The sequence below is a fragment of the Mytilus californianus genome, unplaced genomic scaffold (genome assembly GCF_021869535.1).
Source record: "Mytilus californianus isolate M0D057914Y unplaced genomic scaffold, xbMytCali1.0.p SCAF_7, whole genome shotgun sequence".
Classification (NCBI taxonomy): Eukaryota; Metazoa; Mollusca; class Bivalvia; order Mytilida; family Mytilidae; genus Mytilus; species Mytilus californianus.
The window spans coordinates 18,177,195-18,205,007 of NW_026262723.1; the positions used below are offsets into that span (position 1 = coordinate 18,177,195).

General features: G+C 33.0%; 2 protein-coding genes across 6 annotated transcripts in view; one reads left to right on the forward strand and one right to left on the reverse strand.

The window, feature by feature from the left end:
- LOC127709295 (WD repeat domain phosphoinositide-interacting protein 2-like) overlaps window positions 1–17,016 on the reverse strand; it is a 92,097-nt gene extending 75,081 nt beyond the window's left edge. For all 5 annotated transcript variants that reach the window (XM_052214759.1, XM_052214757.1, XM_052214756.1 and 2 more), the window contains exons 1-10: window positions 16,828–17,016; window positions 14,591–14,673; window positions 14,115–14,281; window positions 13,175–13,369; window positions 10,154–10,246; window positions 9,228–9,298; window positions 6,316–6,423; window positions 4,898–5,062; window positions 3,604–3,711; window positions 1,957–2,105 (exon numbers count right to left, since the gene is read on the reverse strand). In XM_052214759.1, coding sequence (XP_052070719.1) covers window positions 1,957–2,105; window positions 3,604–3,711; window positions 4,898–5,062; window positions 6,316–6,423; window positions 9,228–9,298; window positions 10,154–10,246; window positions 13,175–13,369; window positions 14,115–14,281; window positions 14,591–14,673; window positions 16,828–16,898 — 1,210 coding nt within the window. In that variant the 5' untranslated portion in view covers window positions 16,899–17,016. The remainder of the gene's footprint in view (window positions 1–1,956; window positions 2,106–3,603; window positions 3,712–4,897; window positions 5,063–6,315; window positions 6,424–9,227; window positions 9,299–10,153; window positions 10,247–13,174; window positions 13,370–14,114; window positions 14,282–14,590; window positions 14,674–16,827) is intronic.
- Window positions 17,017–23,862: 6,846 nt separating this feature from the next.
- On the forward strand, window positions 23,863–27,450 carry LOC127708258 (uncharacterized). The gene is made up of 3 exons (XM_052213095.1): window positions 23,863–24,019; window positions 24,894–26,477; window positions 27,278–27,450. Exons 1-3 carry the CDS (start codon window positions 23,863–23,865, stop codon window positions 27,448–27,450), a joined length of 1,914 nt encoding a protein of 637 aa, XP_052069055.1.
- Window positions 27,451–27,813: the final 363 nt, after the last annotated feature.

Here is a 27,813-nt window from a genome sequence, read left to right on the forward strand (position 1 = left end):
TAGTAAAACAAATGAATATGATAGCACTAAATATGCTAAAGTCACTGAAAGCAGATGTAGAAATTCATTATCAATTGTCGGGAACCAATTTTTCGTGGATTTTGTGGGTAAAGATGAACAACAGATCTAAATGTTCAACCAACTACAAAACCACAAAATCAAATAACCACGAAACAATTTTCCCTCAATCAACGAAAATTGGTACGCACAATAATAAATGAATCCACGATTTATCAAAACTACACCTGGTTGATCTCATAATAACAACATTTTTAAGATTATTGAAAGAAGTAACTAAGAAAATGATTGACAGTTGTTTCCTTCTATTCACCCTAAAAACCTAACTGGTTAAATGTGCTATATTTACTCATGGAATAAAAAACTCAATCAGATAAAACTATAATTATTTGGTTCTAGTCTTGAACATTTATGAAATATTCCTCAAGGCATGTTAAACCATCAATCAATCAATCAATCAATAAGTTTAAATCATTTTAAGGCAAAACATATCTGAAGCTTTTTGGTTCTTTTCTCTTATCTGAATTTTTTCAGATTTATGTCTTTTTATGCTACCTTGTATGTTCTGATTCCATACCGGAGACCCATAAAGTCAGAAACTTGGAAATCACATATTACTTAACTGATATGTATACTTACCTTAAAAAACAAGAGGAACATTGGGCAAAGCTCATACACTGATACCTCCACCCCCTGATTTGCTAAGGGAAACCCATAAAATAATTTGGGTATAACAAGTTAGGTAGTGCATGATATCATTATATGTAAAGGTTCTGAGAAGGTTTCATTTAATTGTGATCAGGGGTTTAGGTGGGGAAGCAGATACAAATGTGTACTATAGTGTGCAGATATGACAAAGTCCATGGCCATGTCATCAAAAAGCAAATCTCCAAAATAATTCAGGTGAAAAAATGAAGGCGTAAAAAAATAATATCAAGTGAGTAAGATTTTTAAGATTTTGAGAAAGTTTCACAAAATTCTGTCAGATGGTTCAGGAGCAGTTGTGGATAAGGACAATTGAACAAATGAATGTACAGATGACAGACAGACAGATTGATCATTAAATACCTCTCACTTAAGAAGGGGTCAAAAATACAAGACAACTGTCATATTGGAACAAATACGTTTTACAAAACACTCGTAAACATATACACGTAGAAAGCTACTTGACAAAAACTGACAGCTTGAATCAGTACTACTACAAATATCTTCAAAATTTAAGATATCAGTCACCAGCCTCTTTAGAACATAGTTTTACATTAAAACATGTGGATTGAAATATTTTAAATACCTAATTAAAAAGGAATTATACAGCTTAGTTGAAACTAATATTAAGTGCAATTTTCAAAAGGTCTCCTTGAAATGGAATAAATAGCACATTTTGAGTAAAAAGACTATCATCACAAACATGAGATTGACCACACAAAATGGTTATCATGAATAATGCCATCTAATGACCCATCTATTTTTAATGTGACTCATGCTTGCTTGACAGAAGTGCAAACCAATGAAAGCAATACTAGCTTATAAGTCTCTATCTAAAAAAATCTCTAAAGTCCATGTCTAAAAATGCAGAGACTATAATGTAGAGCAAATAAAAAACATGTCAAGCAATGAATCTATATTTTTTAACCACAATACCAAACAGATCATGCATTGCCATCCCTTTTTTCAGAATGTTAGTAAGAAAAAAACAGACGTGAAGAGGTCAAATAAAAATCGTGTTAGAAACATAAAGTCTGCCTATGGGTTGAACACGTTCCATTTTGTAGGTGAAGCTTACGTTACCTGGGCCTGATAAAATTTCATCAATTTGTTCAACGGTTGCCCTAGGTTCACAATCTAGCATTGCACCCTGTGGCCCACCTTTCCTCCTGAGCATCTCAGCGTAACTTGTGCCTATAAGGTTGACAGAGGGTGCCTCCTCTCTCTGCTTACCTGGAGGAGCCATGTTTGATCCAACACCTACTGTGGGTTCTTGTTTCTTCACCGTTGAAGCATAACTTGTGGTTGACTGTTGATGAGTTAATGGTTTATCATAGGGCGTAACTTCAGTTACATGGCTGTCCCCAGTTAGGCCATCTAACCTGAAATATAAACATCAAATATATAATTCTCAAAACTGGGAATCTACTCCTTAAATAAAAGTATATATATATATAAATAGGCATTTAATTTCAGTTATTTTTTAACAGACAAAAATTGTTTCTCCCTTTTCTTCCAGTCATAGTTACAAATGACAGCAACTATGAAAGTTATTTGATCTGTTTACATTTGGACAAGGTATGAAGTAAATCTGCCAAGTTTTATCAACTCTTATCAATGCAAATTTAAGGAATTCTTGAATTGTAACCCTCCCCTTATGTCCATATGTATAAAAACTTTGCATGGGAACTCATTCCTATGAAAACTGTGTGAAAATTTGTATAGGCACACTTTCGAATTTGTAAAAGTTTGTTCTAAATCACTCAGGAGTTGAAAAAGAAACTTAAGCTGAGGTGAGGTTAAATATGGACTTTCTTATCATGATTTGTCAAATCTATTTCTTCCAACTACAATTACCCTATAAAAAAAAATAGAAAATTTCCATAATTTTGAAAAAAATTTACATTAATTTATCGTTACTAGCACTCAATTTAAGCATCAGACTATTTTAGGATAAAGTATGGCAAATATAAAGACTCAACAGTAAGATTTCACACTATGTCAAATATTTAGAATAAACAGTAAAAATCTATAGTACTGAGGATTTACTTATTTTTGTGGGTCCCAATTTTTGTGGATTAAGGAAAAAATGTATTTTCATGGATATTTGATTTCTTAGTTTTACAAAAGTTTGCACACATTTCCATACAAAATTTGTAATTATTGAACATTTGAATTCTTGGTTCACCTGAACCCTTCAATCACAATAAACTGTTGACACAGAGATATGTCTCGCTTGTCGGCATTAAATTCAGAAAAAGACAATCAAATGGACATTAACATTGCTAATTAATTCAAAGTCACTGGACCCTGACCTTGGGGGCAGGGCCTCAAAATAATGATCAAACTGATATGTGCTGATAGTAATGCAACTTCATACAAAATTTCATTGATCTATCATGAGTAGTTCCCATCAAACTAACTTAAGCAGAAAACTTAACAATTGTTGATGCCGTCATCATCGTCGAAGTTACCGGAAAAAGCAATCCCAATGTCTTGCTTTCTGTGACTTTCATTGCAGGAGAGAGACAAAATGGGTAATCCACATATAATAATAAATCCACAGTCTGTCAAATATTTCGAACAAACAGTAACAATGATTCGGACCAAGTTGAACACAATAGGTCAAGTGATTTAAATGGAGAAGACCTTTTCAAATGTAAAATGAAAATTGGAAGACTACTTTATGACCAAGACAACCCTACGTAATGAGAAAAACTTGAATGACCCTTGAGGTCAAGTGAGCTTAAAGCCACTTTTTAAGAAAGCCACACAGCACAGTTTAAACTTTGCAATCGTCTATTGCAGATAACAAAGTTGCTTAAAATTTAAAGAAATACGTTTAACACTTGAACAGTCTACAGTGCTCCCAATACTAACCTGTGCTGTCTGACTAGAACACACTCATTGCTATCTGTAGGGTCAAGGTTAAATATATATAAATATCCATCTTGAGATGCAACTAATAATCTAGGTATCTTCTGTATCCTGAAATATAAAAAGAATTTGATCAAGGGACCTCAAATATCTTCCAAAAATATGTATGTGTAAGGTTATGGTTTTTATAAATTCTGAAATTTGTGTAGGCATTGATTATTGTGATTATTGTGATTATTGTGATTATTATGATTATTGTGATTATTGAACAACAGATGAGAATATGTGTTGAATTATTATAATTTTAGGCAACACTACAAACAAATAATGCAAAAAAAAAGTTTTGAATGTGTTTCACAAAGCAAGATAATTCAAATGCAAAGTGATTTGTTTTTTGAAATACTTTGATAACTAATTATTAAGGTAATACGGTGTTGATTTGTATGTTGTATGCTATTGCAGTAAATGTTTTGGTAAATACATTGATCAGAAATAAAAATATTTATTCTAAAACCAGTTGTTTCCATGATACGGGTAATGTTCTTCTAGTATATTTTATGATGGTATGATACTAAGCCCCTAGTGGGAAAGATCGTGCTTGATTTTCGTATGATGATGACATAATCTTTCGATCAGTTTAATTGAGGTCTGGAGCTGGCATATCAGTGACTGCTAGTGGTCCTTTGTTAATTAATGTTGATCATTGTCATTTTGCTTAGTTTCTTCTGTTACCTATTCTAACATCGGACTCCGACTTCTTTTAAACTGAGTTTACTGTGCATATTGGTGTGTGTTTGTTTATTCCACATTGGCTAGAGGTTTAGGGGGAGGGTTGAGATCTCACAAAACATGTTTAACCCCGCCGCATTTATGCTTCTGTCCCAAGTCAGGAACCTCTGGCCTTTGTTCGTATTGTATCTTTTTTAAATTTTGGTTCATTTATATGTTTCAGAGTTTAGTGTGACGTCCATTTTCTCTGAACTTGTATATATTATTGTTTAGGGGCTAGCTAAAGCCTGGCAAGATTTTCTCGCTGTGTTGAAGACCCATTGGTGGCCTTCGGCTGTTTTCTGCTCTTTGGTCAGGTTATTGTCACTTTGACACATTCCCCATTTCTATTCTCAATTTTATTTCATTCAAAAAACTTATATTTAATCTCAAAACTTTTAAAGTATTGACACACAGTGTGAACTAGATCCAAGTAAATTTCAAACATCTCAAATGAAAACTTAATTTAGTTTTACTAGTTACAGGTTAAAAAATCTCTAACAATTGTCTGAACCTCTTCTAAGCTTACACAGATAATGCACAAACATTAATTAACCCAGATGAAGGCAGTCTAGCTGTAGCAAAAGCTCTCCCTTGATGAAACAATTCTGTAACCTGTGTTGGTAAATAATTCGCTGAAGTCTTCAGAGCTTGACCAAAGTATCCCATCCAACCTTGTGGTTCTTCTGTCTTACTGTATAAGATATACATAAATTATTGAATAGTACAATAATCAGATATTAAACACTGTAAAATACATATTCTTATTTAAAATGCAGACATTCCTACTTGGGTGAGGCTTACTACAATTTCAAAATTATAAATACCTCCTCCCCCATTCAGATAAAATATGTTAAAAAATGATAAAATCCCTCAAGAAATTTTTTTCTAATTTATAAAATACTGATCCATTTTTTGTACATACAAACTTAATCAACTAACAGAATAAAAAAAATCATAGTATTCTGTCATGTCATTATACTTAAGGAATTTGGACACAATCATTTGCAAACTTTTTCTTTAATTTTCAAGAAAATATCTTTTTGGGAATGTTACAAAAAAGCATGATAACTCATTGCCTTAGATCTGAACTAGATACACTACCAAAGCAGTCTGTAATAATTACCTTTAGGTGATGAGTACTACATTTGTATGTTATGGACCATCATGATATTGATAAAGTAAAGATTTTTTTAGGTCACAATGAAGACTTACTAAAATAAATGAAGAATATGTCCATGGGACACAGATGATGCTCCCGCTTGCATATAATGTTATAAAAGGACATAACTAGAGAACTGTAAAAGTGACGCCACCCAAATTAGAACTTGATCTGTGTTATGGTAATAAGCATTGTGTTCATAACATTTGGTTGAGGCAAACTAAAGTTAAGGAACAGTCAACAAATTCAGCAATTTTTCCATTTATAAAGGGGCATAACTCAAAAATGGTAAAAGTGACGCCACCTAATTCTAACTTGAACTATGTTTTATGGTAATAAGCATTGTGTTTAAGTTTCATAACATTTGGTTGAGGCAAACTAAATTCAGAGAATGGAAAAGATAGCTCAAGAACAGTAAAGGTGACGCCACACAAATTCGAACTTGATCTGTGTTTAGTGGTAATAAGCTTTGTGTATAAGTTTCATGACATTTGGTCAATGGAAACTTAAGTGAAAGAATGGAAACCAATTACAGGACATAAGGACAGAGGGACAACGGTAAACATTAATGCCCCCTCTGCTACGTCAGGGGGGCATAAAAATAATTTCTAGATAAATGGTTTATCTGATTACTGGTACATCTTGCGGATTTAAGCGTTTTCATGCATATCTATACCATTATCTTTTATAACACTGCAAAACAGTTGAAACATTGTTTGCACCTGTTGATGATGAAAAAAAGTTATGGAAGTAAAATTAAGAATATTTATTATGTCCTGTCTTACTTGTCTTTAGGTGTTTCTAATTTGAAAACATGGACCGTCTCTGTACTACTGGAAGCTGCCAAGAACATAGAATCCACACTAAACGCTAAGGAATAAATGGTTGCACATCTGAAAAATTGAACAATAAAATGACAGGGGCAAGTGAAATAAGGTTTTACAAACAGTCAATACAATGAAAGTATACTCAGCAGGCATTTCTTACCAGCTAGTACATTAACTCACCATTATCTTGTCACCGCGGCATGGGATATAATTGTTTTGTATGATCTTGTAAGTAGTACATGAACTCACCATTATCTTGTTGCCGCGGCATGGGATAAATTGTTTTGTATGATCTTGTAACTAGTACATGAACTCACCATTATCTTGTCGCCTCGGCATTGGATATAATTGTTTTGTATGATCTTGTAACTAGTACATGAACTCACCATTATCTTGTCTCCGCGGCATGGTATATAATTGTTTTGTATGATCTTGTAACTAGTACTGGAACTCACCATTATCTTGTCGCCGCGGCATGGGATATAATTGTTTTGTATGATCTTGTAACTAGTACATGAACTCACCATTATTTTGTCACTGCGGCATGGGATATAATTGTTTTGTATGATCTTGATCTTGTAAGAGCCTCTTTTCCTGAGAGTTTTCAATGTTTTTTAATTTATTTTAATATTAGGTTGGCTAGAAAAGAATCAAACATCATAAAGAAAGCAAGACTAGAAATCTAAGTCACTTTGATTATGATTTCCTATTCTCTCTGACTCAGATCTAGACAAGCCTCATCAGAGACTAGAAATCTAAGTCACTTTAATTATGATTTCCTATCGTCTCTGACTCAGATCTTGACAAGATTTACAAAAAACTGGAAATATTAATACTTTTGTTCTCAAATCTTTTGTAGTGTATACAATCAAGTACTCTCCTAGTAGATTGCTGGAAGTCTCTGCTAAATATATTAACAACTTGTCTATTCTTATGTCAATTCAGAGCTTAAAATATGGGTATAGACATATGGGTTTTTCTCATTGTTGAAGGCTGTATGATTGCCTATAATTGCTTACATCCACTTTATTTGAACTTTGGTTTGATACTTGTCTCATTGCATTGGCAATCATACCTCATCTCCTTATTTTTATATGGTACCCATGGGAGGCAATTCGAAAGTTGGATAACCACCTATAGAGGCAAATCTTAAAATTTCTCTTACAATTTCATCATACAATAAAGCCTTCACATAGGCAATATTTTAAAGTGCAGTCCCTGGGTCCAATGTGTGTCTACAGAACAGGCCTTACCCAACATCTCTTTATATTCTAAATAAAACTACAATAATGGATGACTGGATATAAATGATGTGTATAAAAACCGGACGGCAAAGTCTTAAAGAGATGAACTTTGTTCTCTTTGAATTACTCACCTTTATCAAGTTAATGGTTCATTAAGAATTTGATATTCTGTAAGGTCTAAAAAAAGTCATAAAAAACAACATCTGTGACCAAAGATTAATTGACTCTCAGTCAAAATAATATGTCCAGGTACTGGTAAGTTAATGTCTTCCCAAATTGCCAGGGAATGTTGCTGTATTACATCCCTTGACTTGAACTTGCGACATCTGTTTCTTCAGATTAGAATTTTTTTATTAGCTGGATTCATTAAACTAAAACTATTTTATAGACTCTAATCTGATGTAGTAGACCATTTTGTCTTTCCAAATAAGAACAGAATAAACTCTCCCTGTGATGAGCCTCACTATAATACACTCACCCTGTGATGAGTCTCATTATAATACATTCACCCTGTGATGAGTCTCATTATAAAACACTCTCCCTGTGATGAGCCCTTGTTAAAACTGACCATTAGAAACTTTGTTAGACTCTGACTTTGTTAAACTTTGTACAATGAGTGATGGTTCCAGGTCCTTAACTTTGATTGTGAATGTATCAAATTGATTTATTAAAATCTTAAAACTATTTACACAATAAAAGGGAAACTCTACACTTTAAGCTAATATTACGGATATTAAATGAATATTTCAATTATTTGAGAGTTGAAACAGGTACATGAGTATTGATTCCACAAAAAATTGCCATTGCTTTAAAATATGTAGGTAATATTTTCCTCTGGATATTAAACATCTATCTTTCAATCATTCAATCCTATATTACTTTTCTGTTTCTAATGAACTACAGTAGAATCATTATAATTCCATGTGTCCTAATTTTCTTTAATTTTGTGGGAATAGTTGCACCATGAATTTAAATAGTAACCAAAACACGAATTTCCTACAGATCTGTATGCAGAATTTATGAAAACCAAGAAATCTAGTATTCATGAAAATACATTTTTCTTGTATTAAAATTTAATGAATAAATTATAATAAAAATAAATGGGGATGCCACTGCTTGCATATCATATAAAGTTATAAAGGGACATAACTGAAGAACGGTAAAAGTGACTCTACCCAAATTTGTACTTGATCTGAATTTTGTGGTAATAAGTATTGTGTATAAGTTTCATAACTTTTGGTTGAGGCAAACTAAAGTTAGAGAATGGAAACCAACTTTGGGACATACGGACTGACATACGTAAGTAAGAACAAGGGTAAAACTTAATGCCCCCTCCGCTTCGGCGGGGGTATAAAAACAAGAGGAAAACTATGTATGGAATGAATATTGCTGAAAATACCAAATACTGTAAATTCAGAACTTAATGCAAGGTTTTTATTATTGCAAATAATGTGCCTGGGTGAGTATCTCAATAATAAGAACTTGCATTCTGATATCTGATGCATATATCTGTATGCAAATTTTCCTGAATTCGCAATAACTAATCTCGCATTTATAACCATTCTTCAAAAATTGCAATAATTTCTGAATTTACAGTAAAATATTTGATATTTTCAAAATTTCTACCTTTTAACTCCTCGTCTGAATTCAAAAAGCTTTTGTCCATCAGGAACTGAAAACACTCTTATTACTGTTCCCTAAAATATAAAGTTTTAAAACTAATAATGCATGAAATGTTTGCAAACAAAAAATAAACATATACATAATCCGTTCCAATTCTATTTAATGTTTACTTCCAGCTGATCGTGATTGACTGTAAGCAAAATAACTGAATATGACTGGATAAACAGTACCACGACAAGAATATGTGTCCATATCACATTTCTATGTTCAGTTAACTGCAAAATCTAAGTGAAACCCTAATTTGACATATATTTTTAAAAGTTCACATCATAGTGTGTACCAAGTTTCAATATAAAAATAAGGAGATGAGGTATGATTTCCAATGAAACAACTATCCAGCAATGTTGATATGACTACACCTTCATAGTAAACTTCTGTAATCAAAATCTTTAACCTGATATGGGACAGATGAATTGACTATGGGGCATATGCACAAGAAAAATATAATTCCCCATCCCATTATAATAAGCTGGGTATAAAAAGTTCTTCTATTCTTATCAAGATAAAACATTTTTTACGTTCAAATATTCAAGGTTGTAATGATCTAAATTACCATTAAAACTGATATTCTCTAATTTTTGTGCTATTTTCACATTTCGTGATGGTTGCGAGAAAAATATTTCTCCTCACTAGTGAAATATCTGTTCTTGGCAAATGATTGGTCAAAATTTAATTATGACGTCAATTTTCTTTGTTTTTTCTTAATTTCCAGCGCTTTAAATATTAAAATTTAACTGTCTCGAGTGGAGAAATATCGTAACACACTTGTTGCAGTGTTGTAATCTATATATCTCCTTGTGCTTTTAACTAAGTTACTTCTTAGAAAACTTAAAAGATTGATGAAATTTCTATATATAACACATCTATACCTTTTCTGAGGCTGTTGCCACTCTGTTGCCTTGTGCATTGAATGCTATTGCAGCTAAAGGATTATCATGGGCAGGTATCATCGTAACAGCTCGCTAAAAAGAAAAACACAATATAATGATCTTTTCTAGATCCATTCACAGTAATGGTAATTTAAGAGGGTTTTTTTACTTTTCTAGATCCATTCACAGTAATGGTAATTTAAGAGGGTTTTTTACTTTTCTAGATCCATTCACAGTAATGGTAATTTAAGAGGTTTTTTTTTACTTTTCTAGATTTATTCACAGTAATGGTAATTTTAGAGGGTTTTTACTTTTCTAGATCCATTCACAATAATGGTAATTTAAGAGGGTTTTTTACTTTTCTAGATCCATTCACAGTAATGGTAATTTAAGAGGGTTTTTTACTTTTCTAGATCCATTCACAATAATGGTAATTTAAGAGGGTTTTTTTACATTTCTAGATCTATTCACAGTAATGGTAATTTAAGAGGGTTTTTTACTTTTCTAGATCCATTCACAGTTATGGTAATTTAAGAGGGGTTTTTACTTTTCTAGATCCATTCACAGTAATGGTAATTTAAGAGGTTTTTTTTACTTTTCTAGATCCATTCACAGTTAGAGTAATTTAAGATGGTTTTTTACTTTTCTAGATCCATTCACAGTTATGGTAATTTAAGAGGGTTTTTTACTTTTCTAGATCCATTCGCAGTAATGGTTATTTAAGATGGTTTTTTACTTTTCTAGATCCATTCACAGTTATGGTAATTTAAGAGGGTTTTTTACTTTTCTAGATCCATTCACAGTAATGGTAATTTTAGAGGGTTTTTACTTTTCTAGATCCATTCACAGTAATGGTAATTTAAGAGGGTTTTTTACTTTTCTAGATCCATTCACAGAAATGGTAATTTAAGAGGGTTTTTTACTTTTCTAGATCCATTCACAGTTATGGTAATCTAAGAGAGTTTTTTACTTTTCTAGATCCATTCACAGTAATGGTAATTTAAGAGGGTTTTTTACTTTTCTAGATCCATATGTAGATCTCTAAATCGTTCTGTTGTTGGGGTGCTGTTTCACCGACATATAGCAATTTTATTGACAATTACAAAATGTATATACTGTATATTGAGAAATTGGTGCATGCATTCATTATTGTGATTGTTGAAATATGGACAATAAAATACTCCGCTGGGCGCAGCTTGATACGACCTCAGAGGTCGAACCCTGAACAGTTGGGGGAAGTATGGACACAACATTCAAGCTTGATACAGCACTGAATTTGGATTGTGATTAAATATTACACACAGCATAGGTTTCTGACACAGAATGAATGTGGTCTAAGAACTTAAAAAATTTTTAATTTACCTATTCAAACCATATCATTATTATTTGCTTTTATATATAAATCAGAAATAACCCAATTTAAAATGGAAATGTTTTCAAGAAAAAAAAATCCCTTCCCCAAATTTTTTGAACCCCCTTATGATTCATCACCCCCAAACTCAATCCCAGCCTTCCCTTTGTGGTATGGTACCTTGCAGTACAATTTCAGAGAGATCCATACACTTGAACACAAGTTATTGTCTGGAAACTAGAAAAATGCTTGTTTTTAGGCCCCTTTTTGGCCCCAAATTCCTAAACGTTTAGAGCAATTACCCCCAAACTCAATTCCAGCTTTCCATTTGTGATATGGAACCTTGTAGTACAATTTCAGAAAGATCCATACACTTACACACAAGTTATAGTCATGAAACTAGAAAAATGCTTGTTTTTTGCCCCTTTTTTTGCCCCCAATTCCTAAAATTTTGAGGCAATTACCCCCAAAATCAATCCCAGCCTTCCCTTTGTGGTATGGTACCTTGCAGTACAATTTCAGAGAGATCCATACACTTGAACACAAGTTATTGTCTGGAAACTAGAAAAATGCTTGTTTTTTGGCCCCAAATTCCTAAACGTTAAGGGCAATTACCCCCAAAATCAATCCCAGCCTTCCCGTTGTGGTATGGTACCTTGCAGTACAATTTCATAGAGATCCATACCCTTGAACACAAGTTATAGTCTGGAAACTAGAAAAATGCTTGTTTTTTGGCCCCTTTTTGATCCCAAATTCCTAAACGTTTAGGGCAATTACCCCAAAACTCAAACCCAGCTTTCACTTTGTGATATGGAACCTTGTAGTACAATTTTATAAAGATCCATACACTTACACACAAGTTATTGTCCTGAAACTAAAAAAATGCTTGTTTTATGCCCCTTTTTGCCCCTAATTCCTAAAATTTTGGGGCAATTACCCCCAAAATCATTCCCAGCCTTCCCTCTGTGGTATGGTACCTTGCAGTACAATTTCAGAGAGATCCATACATTTGAACACAAGTTATTGTCTGGAAACTTGAAAAATGCTTGTTTTTGGCCCCTTATTCCTAAATGTTTTGGGCAATTACCCGTAAACTCAATTTTAGCTTCCCTTTGTGATATGGAACCTTGTAGTACAATTTCAGAAAGATCCATACACTTACACACAAGTTATAGTCATGAAACTAGAAAAATGCTTGTTTTTTGCCCCTTTTTGGCCCCTAATTCCTAAAATTTTGAGGCAATTACCCCAAAATCAATCCCAGCATTCCCTTTGTGATATGGAACCTTGTGGTACAATGTCAGAAAGATCCATACACTAACACACAAGTTATGTCTGGAAGTTACAAACTAATTCCTTAACTGTTGGTACCTTAACCCCCAAAATCAATCCCAATCTTCCTTTAGTGGTATTGAACCTTATGGTAAAATTTCAATGAGATCCATTCCCTTAAACTAAAGTTAGAGTGTGAAAACCAATGTGTCTTCAGACGACGACGACGACAATGCCAACGTCATACCAATATACGACCGCAAAATTTTTTTGCGGTCGTATAAAAATGTGAGATTAATTATTGAGATTTCAGACAATGCTACATATACAAAGAATGCTATCTAAATTTGGAACACAATTTTATTGTTGCAAAATCTGTCCCATCCAAATTCACTTACTAAGTTAATAGTGTCAAATATCTGTACTTCACCAATCTGGTTACTACCAGGATAGGCCAAAAAGCAGTTATCATTATTTATAGATAGTGCACACAACCCTGTGAGATTAGGGGGTGTGTCACGTATTGTATGTAACACTTTCATATCTCGTATATTGTGTATATATAAGCTTTCTTCCAGACATACTATTAACCTCTGAAATTGTAAAAAAAAACATATTAATAAATCTCAATAATTCTTTCAAAATTATCAATTTTTAAATCTGGCTGTCATACAAAAATTTATTTGATTTCATCCAGCATAATGCTTTGACTACCATACAATATAAAAAGATGCACACAGCTGCAAAATTTTGAAGTATTTATTTTGGTGTATCTGTGCTAATGAGACTTAACACAACAATATAGCATTACATAAACTCATGTGTTGGAATGGATTTTGTAAATCTTTTGTTTTATTGTGATCTTTGGTTGCTGTCTCACTGACATATTCCCACATCTACTTTCATATATATACATTTCATCAAGTCTAGTTATTTTGTTTATTCTGTAATTCTATTCATTTTGTTAACATAAGCTTTAAATGAACGAAATAACTGGCCAGCATCCTATTTTATGTTATGATGTCCAGTATTTTTCGACATTCCATGGGTTCAATTCCCTGCTTTTCAAACAAAAATATCAAAATATGTATTTGTTACATGTTGGATGTTTAACACAGTTTAACCATCCTTCCTTTTTATTCAAATATAATTCTGGTGTGATAATATAAAATTCCCTATGTCTAGAGCATGAAATCAGAATTAGAATATGAGGATTCCAAAATATAACTGTTACCTGTTTACTTATTGTTACCTGTTTACTAATTGTAACCGGTTTACCTGTTTTCTAATTGTTACCTGTTTACTTACATGTACTATTAAGTGTTTACATATTCTCACCTGTCTATTTAATTTAACGGCCAATATTGAATTTGAGTAACTGTAATTACAGATTTCTGTCCCTTTTTTGAAATGACACACTTTAAGTTTACGAGGCGATGAGATACTGACAATGGCGACTAAACTACTGGAAAATAAACGTTCCACTATACACACGTCTTCACTTTCTGAAACAAAAGATGATTAATCATCGACAATTATTCACTGATATCATTGATAGTTGCAACCAATCTATTACTGAAATCAAATAACATGTAAATTCAAATAAACACAAAATTGTAATGGTTTGAAATATTATTAACCTCGATGAAAAAATTGCAATCTATGTTTAAACCAAAATTTTTAAATCAAAATTAAAATATGAATACAAATTAATATATACATAACTTCTGATGTTTCCAACACATAAAAATGTGTTAATCTTAAGATTTAAAGAGGTTGATAAAAGATATAAGTTACAACATGTATGTACATACCATTTTCATAAATGGATTCTAATTTATCAACAGTATTTAATGAGTAAAGTCTGTACCAGGATTTACTTCCAACTGCCAAAGACCTGTAAAAAAAGGGAAAGGTCATATTAAACTGCTATTTGGTTAAAGGGGCAATTAGCTGTCAAATTTTTGTTCACCAATTTGACTCAAATTCTCATATTTGATTTATAACATACTAAAACATATATCCAAATTACAACAAGTCTGAAATAAACAATTAACAATGCATGGACTCGAAAATATATATCAGCATTTCGTGCATATTTTAGTCTAGACACCATCTAATTAACTATCAAGATGACCTCCAAAGACTGCCGACGGTCACATAACCCAATATAAACATAAACATAAATAGATAGCGACCTCGTACAATTGGACTTTCCTAGGTCTGGTTGATTTCATGTTATAGGTTAAAAAAATAAGTTCATCATCGATTTTACCTGTATAAGAATGATTTTTTGTGGATCAAAGCAGTCAACCAAATGGTTCCCCTTTGTTTCTCTTTCAATGTTGACATTCTTTTCCTTTTAATGGCTGAACACAACTTATACATGCATACCCATTCTCTAGCTAATGAGTTAAATTGAAGGTCACATGAATATGGATTCAATGAGGCAGAATTATTTACTTGCAAGCGAATAATTCATCAGCGATGATTCTTAGCTTATTTTGACAAAATTGAACTAAACTGGCTGCTCAAAGCGAATTGTTATTTCACTATTTCACTTTCATAAATGATAGAACAAAAAAAATCATGTTTTATTTTTTTTTATATCTTGTGGCTAATGCCCCTTTAATACATAAATGTACATGTACATATAAACCTTTACATGTCAGTTTCTGTTTTTTAGACAACAAGATACCCAATTTTCAATATTCATGTACTGTTTTGAGTGTTTTCCCTGAAGACTCTCATACATACATATTTACAAAAAATACAATTCTAAGTTTGAAGTACATTTGTTACTGTACATTAAATTTTGTGAGGTAGAAACTTATTTTGGTGGGGTTTCTATTGCTCAATATTTAGGTATCTTTTTCATATACTTTGCTGTTTCTGATTGTCACCTAGTATTGTCTCCCATATTTTGTTTACACGAGTTCAACTTTTAGCATGTTCAGGAGCAATTTTAGTTTCAATATTTGACAATATCATTATATCTGACGTTTCTTCCAAGACAACTCAATCAGAGATCCTTGACCAAATAGAATTGACCAAGACTTCTGAGTTTGACTGAGAAAACAACCCTGATTTTCAAGTCCTCACAAATTACCAAAATAGCAAGAAAACAACTCAGGAACCTTCTGACAAGAAAAGACTTTGACTTTAACAGGACAACTGAACTGTTACAAATGACAATTAATGAAAATATTGGTTATTCTACATGTATAATGAAATTAAATAAACAAAATATGAGTCTTGTCAATATTCCTTACAATGAAATAATTTTGATTAGACATTTCCTGGTGAAAGTTCCTGGATGGTTAAATTATCATCCATGGAGATCCCTAGGTTCGTCTGTACTCAGAGTATCTTTCCTTGTGTAAACAAAGCCATTTTTGTTCATTAATTGTTATGAGCCTCAAGGTGTATAACTTGTTTAAATTTCCATAGATAGAGTTTAACATTGTTGAATAGGGATTTGATGGTCAGCCTTATCAGAAAAATTATATAATATATTTCCTTCTAGTCAGTCTTTCAAGACGTCATTATAATTATTTGGATTCCAATATCTGTTCTCAATAAACATCTAAACATTTAAATAAATTCTACAATGTATATAGTTTTAACCAAAATGTAAAGTACAAAAACAGAGGAAAAAGAAATTAAATTTTATTTTTGTATATTAATCACTGTAAATAAAAATTAGATCCCACGCATGCGCGGCATAGTAAAATCAGTGCCCGGCACGTTATCATCAGTATGTTGATGGAGTGCTGAATTATAAAGAAGAAGAAGAAGAAGAAGACTAATTCCCTTTCAGCTTTAGCCTTTAGACGTTTAGTGACATATTGACAATTTTCTTAATTTCATTGACCAAACTGTTCTTCTCTGGAAAATTACTTGGTGTCTTTTCATTTTAACAATTTAGGGAATATTAGACACATGGTTCACTCCATATTCTTTTTTGCACAACAAAGGCTTTTAGTGTTGTGCTATTTTTGACACTGGTGTCATCAGCTGACATTTCAAGCTTTTGTCCTGTCATACTTACGTGCAATCTTGGTTAAAATTAACAAACAAAAGGTCAGATGGGTGGTCACCGGATCTTATTGCTAAGTTCATTATATATTTGACCAGTAAATCAAACTGGTCGCTGTGTTTTTTCCACTTTTGTTGTTTTTGTTCGCAATATTTTGATATTTATTTATTTTTGTCTGATGAATCCCAAATGTAACGACTGTTTTGATTGGTTTCTGAAAAAATGATTTAAATATTTAAATCTAAGCTGGTAAAGACGATGAATGTATTCCGTTTCATTGTCATTGTCACTGTTGAAAATACTTGTCGTGACCGAGGTCGTGAATTCCTTAGACGGTGTGAATTCTTTGCTAAATATACTCTAGATATTCAAAAAATGCTTCTCCTCAAGCCGCATTTTGACCAACACATTCTCTCACCAAAATACATTTAACTGGCAACCAATAGAGAAACTGAGGAATCTAATGTAACTTGACAAATACTTTAAAAATTATATATAAACGTAAAATCGGGTATTGACATTTATTTATATTGAAATTTTAAAGAAGGTTTTTATTATTTTCAAAAGCTTAGTAGAAATTTTCAAATAGTTTTGTATTTTGCACTGAAAGGCACATTTTAAATTACATTTTTTTTTTATAATTTTCAAAAAGCCAAAACAAAAATAAAGTCAACGTTAAACAATTATACCGAACATACATTGTGTAAATCAAATAAAGACGGACTTCTACCGCCAAATTAAGATTTTTATTGTGATGTTTGGCACACATGTGCTTGCATGGGCATTGACTTTCTTTTTTCTATTCTCCTTTTATTGATATTTTTTTTAATGTTGTTAACAATTTGATATTTTAGCTTATCATCAAGTTCAACCGAACTAAGAATAGCGGGGCAGCATATATAAATTTCTGTTATTGTTATATCGTACGAAAACGAAACCATGAAATCAGTAAAAATAAGTTCAAGTATTGAAGAATATTTACAACAACAACAAAAAACATGGGAGCTGACAAAAAGTGGGCCCAAGCGCCCGTGGATTGTCACAGTATATAAAATGGTATGCGGATTACCATTAATACTAACAGTACTCATGTCAATGTGTCAAAGATTCTGCATGTCGTTTGATTTGGGGCAGGTTCCCAATATTAAAACAGCACAGATACCCGAAAATAAATAGCAAAAATACAGCATTAAAAACTTATTTAAAAGCAACACTGACCCAATCATAACGAAACTAATGGTGAAATTCGGGTGCTCCGGAAAGGTAAGCAGTTCTTGATCCACTAATGATATCCGTTGTGTTGCTCAAGACAAGTAAAGCTAATGTGATATCACAATTCAGGAAGCGGGTGGTGATTGTGGTTACAGGAGGAACACACTCGTAGTCACCAATGACACAGTCTGATAATAGATTTCAAAATCGGCCAAAGAAGACATGATGGTGACCATGCATATAAACATGATAAATTTTCGAAGGTATAATTTCTATTTTACCATTACCTTAATGATTAAGCACCGTTGGTTCAATGGTATATGTACCTTGCGAGCAACAATCTGCTAACTAGGAAATCTGATAAGAATTTTTTTGACTGGTTTTATACGTATATATCATAACTACACTCCCCCGGACAATTTTTTATTAATAAAAGTACATAAAAACAAATTAATTTCCATGATTTCCGGGCATACCACTTTCGTTTTTTATTAGAAATCACAAAATAAAAGTCCGGATCTAATCACGATTACTCAGACACCCCATACGCTGCTTGAATATTGTTTCATAGAAATAGAAAGTTAACAATGGACAACATGAATTCATCCCTTTTGTCGTGGAGGTTTATAGTTCTCAACCGACCTTCGTTGTCAATTTATAGATCTGTAAATATATTAACATACTTAGATGTATCTGTGTGGGGATAAAACAGTGTGCAAACTCGCTCAGGCAGAGTTGACATGCGTTTTCATTTTTTCCATTATTACACAAAGCATACAAACAAAACATGTAATTCATTCATTTGAGGAACTTCAGATTGAAATTGATGTATTCTAGTTGTCTCCCCATATATACCGTTATCCGTTTATCCGCTCTTCATTGGTACGACCGTGTTATTTTTTTTTCATCTGTTTTAGGTTACGTCAGCCAAATATTCAAAGTGTACCAGCCAATTAAGAATAAAAACACAAACACAATAATTACATAGATATAAGAAGATGTGGTATGAGTGCCAATGAGACAACTCTCAATCCAAGTCAAAATTTATAAAAGTAAACCATTATAGGTCACAGTACGGTCTTCAACACGGAGCCTTGGCTCACACCGAACAGTAAGCTATAAAGGGCCCCAAAAATTACTAGTATAAAACCATTAAAACGACAAAACCAACGGTCTAATCTATATAAAAAACGAGAAACGAGAAACACTTATGAACCACATCAACAAACGACAACTACTGAACATCAGATTCCTGACTTAGGACAGGTGCAAACAAATGCAGCGGGTTAAACGTTTTAATGGTAACAAACCTTCACCCTTTTTCTGAAACAATAGTGTAACATCACAACATAGAAAGACTCACTATAAAATATCAACTGAAATAGCTTAACTCAATCAAAGGACATATTAACACCAGTGAACAAACACTGAACAAATAAATTTGACCTATGATACAATGTAAATACAAAATAAATAAACTAAGGGAAGAATAATAACAGAAACATGTTATATCGGTATGAATACATATCTATACTAAGCTAAACATATGAACATAATTTTTTTCTTGCTCAAACATTTTATGAGTAAAAGCTATATACACATAAGTATGTAGTGTTTCATTTGAACCAACGATTAATCTAACTATAACTGCAGAAAGCGGATTGAACGTCCTCACTATAACCAGACAAGGCTAACGACATCCTCTTTTCCCCAAATGTGACCTCTCGAATTAGACTTATCACCGGGGTTTGTACTTACATGAGCAACGGGTGTGACGACGGGTGCCGCATGTGAAGCAAGACCTGCTTGCCCTTCCGGAGCACTTGAGATCACCCCCGATTTTTGGGGAAGTTGAAATCATCTATTTTGTCGTAAATATTTGTTCGATATAGTCAAGATATGAGCCGACGATGTATCCTTTTTTGAAGTTCCATGGAAAAGATACGTTCAAAATATAGTCACAAAACTTTGAATCATTTAGTGAGAATACATAATCTATATATCGGAACGTGAAGTTAAAGGATAATGCTAGCTTCTTTTCATTCTTCCTAAGAAGATGTAACCCTCGTATGAATAAAGGAACAAGTCGGCAAGAAGAGGAGTACAGTTAATTTCTATGGGAATGCCAAATGTTTGTTGAAAAACACGTCCTCCAAAGTAACAAATGTGTTGTCAATCAAGAAATCAAGGATCTTCATAATGTCAGTTTCAGAGAATTTCTTGTTTTAATCGGAGTGATTTTTTAACAAAGTACGATTTTCCCTCCTTTAGACAAGATACATGTATTTACGTATCTAAATATCACGCACCATAGAAAGTTTAATGTTCCTGTCGTGTAAGATTAACATTATTCAATAGATATTAACAAACACATTTTACATCGCTTAACAGCTAGCAATTTTTAATGCATCTGTCTCTTAATCTGAGTAAATTACTAGATCATTTCCTGATTTTAAAATACCGACCTATTAAGTCCTAAGGTGATCAGAGGATATTTAACACAGGATATTCGTTTTTAAACAATTTTTATGAAACAGTTAACAGACGATTAGTTAAGAATAATGACAGAAGCAGACAATTTGATGAATAATTTAACGTCTAACTATATTTGTTAAAGCTTTGCATTAGGAACTAAATAAAATCATCCTTAAATCAAAAGTGCGCCTCTTGATTGTTGTAAAAAGAAGAAGAAATATTGTTAACTATCACATCGATTGTTGTCTTAATGATGGAATTTCTTTTGTATTTGGTGGCAGCTTGGAATTTATTTCAAACATCGGAATGTACAGTTCCGATTACTATTCTCCAAGGCCCCTACCGTGATGGATCGAGTAACGCCTTCATTTCAGATTGTGTATGTAGATACAACCTTGACATAAAGTACCCTGCCGGAGAATGGACAGTCACCATAACAACGGATATACAAACAATAGAAATTAAGGTGAGAATAGAAAACAAGATACAATTAATCGTAACTATATACATTGTATGTAGATATATATTAAGAAAATAGGCGACTCTATCTATTTTGTAAATTGGCAGTACGGTGCATGACAAATACTTGCCAACTTCATACGTCTGGTGAAAAGTTGTCTTATAAATTGCCAATCATATCACATCTTCTTATTTTTATATTTGGTATTGAAAACAAAACATTTTGATTCATTCAGTAATCTATAAGACCTCCCGAGACATGAAAGTAAATGTTAAAAATCAAGCACTGACGACACTGACCCACAATTAAGAGCGATATGGGAAAAAAAAGAAGAAAAGGAATTTTGAGTTGCAAGACCCTTAAGGATATATACGAAGGGCGACCACTATCTAAGATTTTTAAAATGATCGAATTCGACTTTCAACGTGACGACAGCACTTTATCTGTATAGGATATTCATTGTACCAGAAAAAAATCATTTCTTTGTCAAAGTGATTGAACATTTTCTTATTAGATCTTATAATGAAGCAAGCTTTTTCATTTGTTTTTTTTTTCCTTTTTTGTCTCGCCTAAACGAAGTCGTGGAGGCGATTCTTAGGCGTGTTGTTTATTGAGCTAGCGGCGGCATCCATGGTGTCAATCATTTGGTAAAGTTTGTGTTTAGGTCAGTTAAAAGGGAAAGCGCATGCTGTTTGGTATGTACTTGTATATGCATTTGGACATATTATTTCCATGAAAAATATATTAACTCCGCTGCCTTAAACATGGTGGTTTTACTTTGAAACGTTTGTATAGTTTTAAAGTTTGTGACTGTGTCAGTTTAAAGGGAGCCCTAGTAAATTACACAGTGTGCTAGTGACCTAATACGATATATATATATTGGGTCAGTGAATTCCATATGGGGTGAGAGCGAAGCCCATATAATTATATCGTATTAGGTCACTAGCACACTGTGTAACGAATTTATCTTACGACTATCTTAACATGTGGCATTTAGACTAATGTCCTATTAAAGTGACCAAGCCTTCAATATAAATAACCTACTTCCATTGATCTATACAAAAACAAATGCAAACAATGACAACTTGTTAGCTTTTAATGTGTTTTCTGCATTTATTTCAATCGTTCGTCGTCAGTTTCTTCATCTAGCTGTTGTCCGGGCGAAACGTTTCAGATTTTTCTTCAACGCCGTCGGTTGTTTTTACTACTAACTTGAACACTAACCGTGTATTAAAATAAACCACGCCTACTAACCCCATATTGAATATACACGGTCTCCACGCGGTCGCTTTTAACCAATAATATTCCTAGAAATGTATAGGAGGTAAGATAATATGCACAGTGTGCTAGTGACCTAATACGATGTATGGGTATGCGATTGAATTACCTTTAGACCATCTCATTTCAAAGGAGATTATTTGGCTCCGCCTTCTCGGTCATAGTCCATAGAGTTTGAAACGTTTTAATACATATGTATGTCGTAAAGTGTCACCATTTACATATCAACATTCAATGCGTGCAAATATAATGCACTATACTATCAAAATTTCACACATACAAAAGAAATCTCTCTGCCAACATTTTATTTGTTAAATATGCGAAATCAAATGTGAAATATCACATTTGCTGCATTGACCAAACTAGATATAGTTGTAGAACACTATCCGCAACGAATTGAGAATAAAGAACGAGACAATCTCACGAATAAGCTCACCATAGATACCAGGATTACTATTTTGTACGTCAGACTCGCGTTTCGTCTACAAAGACTCACCAGTGACGCTCGAATCAGAATAAAAAAAGTTAAAAGGCCAAATAAAGAAGAAAGTTGAGGAGCATCGAAGACACAAAATTCCAAACTGAGATTTTGACGATTACAGCTAAGCTAATCTATCCTTGGGATAGAAAATACTGAGTATTTCGAAAAGTTCAAAGTTTTGTGAATAGTTAATTTATAATTATGACCATATCAATGATAATTCGTGTCTACACTGAAGTACTGACTACTGGGCTGGTGATACCCACGGGGAGGAAACCTCCACCAGCAGTGGAATAGACCCAGTGGTGGTAAATAAACTCATCATAGATACCAGGATTAAAATTTTGTGCACCAAACGCGCGTTTCGTCTACAAAACGACCAATAGGACAAAACTTCTTTGAAAATAAAAGACCGCGACCAATCAAAAAACAGATGAATATATGTATAAAAAAGAAGATGTTAAAATCAGTCGGGTCCAGGACCAATCCAGTATATCTTATTATAATCCTTTGTAATAAATTCCATTTTCTATGTACATGTATCTAGAGTTATCTAGAATTGGTTTACTCAATGTATGATAATATTTTTTTGTTATGGAATACTTTATCAGCATTTATTTTTGTACTTGCAAAGAAACTCACACGTGCTTGTAATTTAAATAATGTGTGTATTCTTAGAATAGAATCACAGAGCTGAGTCTGTGTTCCTTATTATATAAAAGGTGTTTCGGTTAAGGTCGTATAGACATAGGCCTATCCTCATCAGGTATCCCTGGCCATATGTTTTCCTTTTTTTTGAATATTAAGAATTGTTCGAATTTAATTTTTACGTATGGGGATACCATATTAAAGAAAAAAGAAAATAAAAAGAAGAGAAAAAGAACTACTCCTGTTATACTTCAGGTTCGTGTCCATGGTTTTGCGTCTGTTTTGATGGTAGGTTTTTGATTGTTTGAAGTCAAAACAAAAAGAAAATTTCAGATAGTCTTGATAAAATCAAGACATAAGAACAATTGCATGTATGAACGTTTTTAACATAATTACGTGGCTGTATTTTAGGCAATATAACAATGGTACATTTTGAAGTTCGACTATATATATATAAATCATATTTTCCTTTTTTACCCCTAAGGCTGAGCTTATGGAGGAGATACTTAAAGAGAAAAATACTTACCATCTACAGAATGTATTTGACGAAAGCCCAGGGATTATTGATGTTTTATTTTCATTAAGACATGATGAAAAGGCTGTACTAGTTGGAACATGTGGTGGAAATGTGGAGACTGTCAGATATTTAGGTTTGTATGAAATCATCAATACCAGTCTATATATTCCACTATGCGACATAACCGGAGAAGACTTGTCAACGAAACTGATTTTCCATGAGCAACCCGACACAAACCGACAGTAGACCAGAATTTGCTTACCCTTATTGGGTACCAGAGATCTACCCGATTTGTTGATTGAGCCTGATTTCAGTTTTCTGTAAAGCGTTTTATAGACTGTCTTTTTATCGTTTTTCTTTTTGATCATGGTATTGTGTGTTTTTCTTCGTTTTTTTATTGTTTAACTGGCGTCTTCCGTCTTTTTTAAAGAGTACCACACTCTTTGCAGTTTAAAAAAATCCTTACACAAATATTTGAAGAGTGCAAAGTTGATCTGTTACGAGGACCCATTTTTGCCTCTATCCAACATCTACTTTTTTTTCCATTGGAAGTACATCCCAATCGTTCTTTCGTGTTTAATGTATTATTCAATTTGTTGTCGCCATGTCAACTTAAACAAATAGTAGCAAACAATATTAATTCAATCAAGAGTCTACTGACATAGACATCTCATTTTTGATACAGTCTTTGGTACATTTACATGCTTAACGATTAATTTAGTCAAAGAAAAACAGTTTTGCTACATTTTATTATCATTTACATTCTTGATATGGTTTCCGCATGGACACACGTAGTCATAAGGTGGATCAGCCATTGTCATGGAACAAAAAAAGGTATAAAACTTAATTATAGAAACTACTTTCTATAACTTTTTATAATAATAGTTCATTAAAATTGCTTTCGAAAACTTGAGTATTTAGCGTTAAAATATCGAAGAAAAAAACCTTTTTGATTAACTTAATTTGAAAGTCAGAAATGATAAGAAATATTTTATCTTTGTTAACAGATACACAAGAAGATTTGTCGTCAGGGAAATACGCAAGGACAACAGCAAACGAAACCATCGTAGCCGATACAACAACAGTTGCACTAAAATTAAAGACTTCGTCTGGAACAACACATAATCAGATGACAAGTAATATGTCGATTTCCTCCGAAGCATCAACGCAAATGTCAACAGTAAAGAAATCACATATCTCATCTGGAGCATCAACTCCACACTTTACAGCTTCAATTGACCGAACTACTAATATGGAAGTCGGTATGGATACAACTCGAACTGAAACAAACGAAGTAACAAGACATCAATTGTCGTTAACGTCTACAGATGAAGCAACATCTATTTTTAAATCATCTGCTCCACGTTTAACAGATGGAACGATTAGAACGTCTACAAAATCTGAAACAAGGCTGTCTACTCCTAAGGGTGAAGGTTCAATGTTAGTCGATGAAACACCATCGAATATTATGTTTGAAGCATCAACTCCACACTATACTGCTTCTATTGACCGAGCTACTAATATAGAAGTCGATATGGATACAACTCAAACCCAAACACCGGACGTAACAAGTCAATTGTCGACAAATCACCTGTCAGCTACAAATAAGGAAGTTTCTACCAAATCAGCAGTAACAACTGGAATATCTAAAACTTCAATATCTGACACTAAAGCCGAAGCTGCACGTAAAGCATATACATCAAACGGTGTTTCTGACACTCAAACCGAAGCTGCACGTAAAGCATATACATCAAACGGTGTTTCTGACCATCAAACCGAAGCTACACGTAAAGCATATACATCTAACGGTGTTTCTGACACTCAAACTGAAGCTGCACGTAAAGCATATACATCAAACGGTGTTTCTGACACTCAAACCGAAGCTGCACGTAAAGCATTTACATCTAACGGTGTTTCTGACACTGAAACTGAAGCAACACGTAAAGCATACAAATCTTATGGTGTTTCTGACCCTCAAACTGAAGCTACACGTGAAGCACATACATCTAACGGTGTTTCTGACACTGAAACTGAAGCAACACGTGAAGCATACAAATCTTATGGTGTTTCTGACACTAACACTGAAGCTACACGTGAAGCGGATACATCTTATGGTGTTTCTGACACTCAAATTGAAGCTACACGTGAGGCATATACATCTAACGGTGTATCTGACCCTCAAACTGAGGCTTCACGTGAAGCATATACATCTAACGGTGTTTCTGAACATCAAACTGAAGCCTCACGTGAAGCTTACACATCTTATGGTGTTTCTGACACCAACACTGAAGCTACACGTGAAGCATATACATCTAAAGGTCTTTCTGTTACTCAACAAACAAAAATAATTCGTAGAGTCTTCAATACAAAATTTATTTCAGAGACTACTACATCTACGACAAGCAACTCGTCAGAAGTAGACCAAAAGAAACGTCTGGAACTAACAAGTACAGCAGAAGGCATAAAGAATGAAACTTGTATCCAAAAATGTAACTGTCTGTCTTTTATTAATTTGAGACCAGAAGAAATTCTTCAGATGGTGGAGAATTTGGTAAAAGAATTAAAGATTGATAAAAAAGAAACAACTTTAGGTTTGTGTACAAGTTTATTTTGAATTTATTTGTGTTTAAGAATAAAATGACGCATAACATCGGCAAAAGGTCGACCAATAATTGTATGGTATTCGTTCGACTTAAGGGATTAATTTGTAAATTTTGATAGATTTATCTATCAGAAGCACTTGAAAAGCTAAACTTTGACGGAGAACCGGTTATAACATATTTATTTAAGGTGAAAACTTTGGTCGTTTAATTATCGTTTGTTATACTCTAGAATAAATGTCGCAAATGAAAAAGATGAAAGCGGTGCTAAGTTGGTAAAAAGTAACATCAAGTTTTACACCCTGATAAAGAGTTGATGCATCGACTTTAGGATAGAATTGGATTTAAGCGTCACTAGTCATCCAATGCATTAGTTATTTATGCATAGAAAACAGCTTAAGACAGCTGCAATCGTAACAACAACGAAAATGTTATGACATGCTCTGAAAATTTTGGTTAATAATTTTGACAGACGCCTAAATTTGCAGTAAAACATATTAATACGGCATCCCGTTTAGGACCTCTGAAAATATAGTCTGAGTCCATTTAGGACCATCTATGATATAATTTAATTCGAGATCGCGCACATAAAAAAATGATTACCATGAATTGAATTGTTCTCATGAATTTGCACGTATTAAATTCATGATCAAATTGTTATCATGAATTTTGTAACTCATTATCACGTATTTTGCCATAATTTATTATGACGGATGAATTTCTTAAAGATTACTTTACCGTGTTTACTTTTTCATAGCCATGCCATAGTCACTGTCTTATTTCTATTTCAGCAAAGAATAAAAAAATAAGTGCAGCAGATGAGAGACCATCATCACAAGCTATAGGCCTTCTTGGAATTCTGATGTTGTGTTCCTCTATAGGAATTATAATACTAAGTGATATTGAAACCTTTGTACGGTTTATAAAGATTACATTCTGTTCAAAACGGAGAAAACTAAATTAAGTTTTCACAAACGCTGATGTAAATTAACTATTGAAACATATGTCTAGTTTAATTTAAAACCAATACGTATAAATAACTGACTAGTTCTTATTTATTCAAGACAAAAGATGTTTAATTTACAACTGAATAGAAGACAATGATTACACATTATCAAATGATAGTAATAAACAAGTCATGTTTTTTCTCTGATTGTTAATGACGTCTTTACACTAAATCCATTGGATGTGTACTGATTGATATTTTAGTCTTAGATACATGTGTTTTTTTCACTAGTTGTTATTGACTTTGAACTAGCTGTCAGTAACTGCGAGTACACTCAGAGCTGTACTTAGTGTCTTTTGTTTTGGGGATGTATACGTGCCC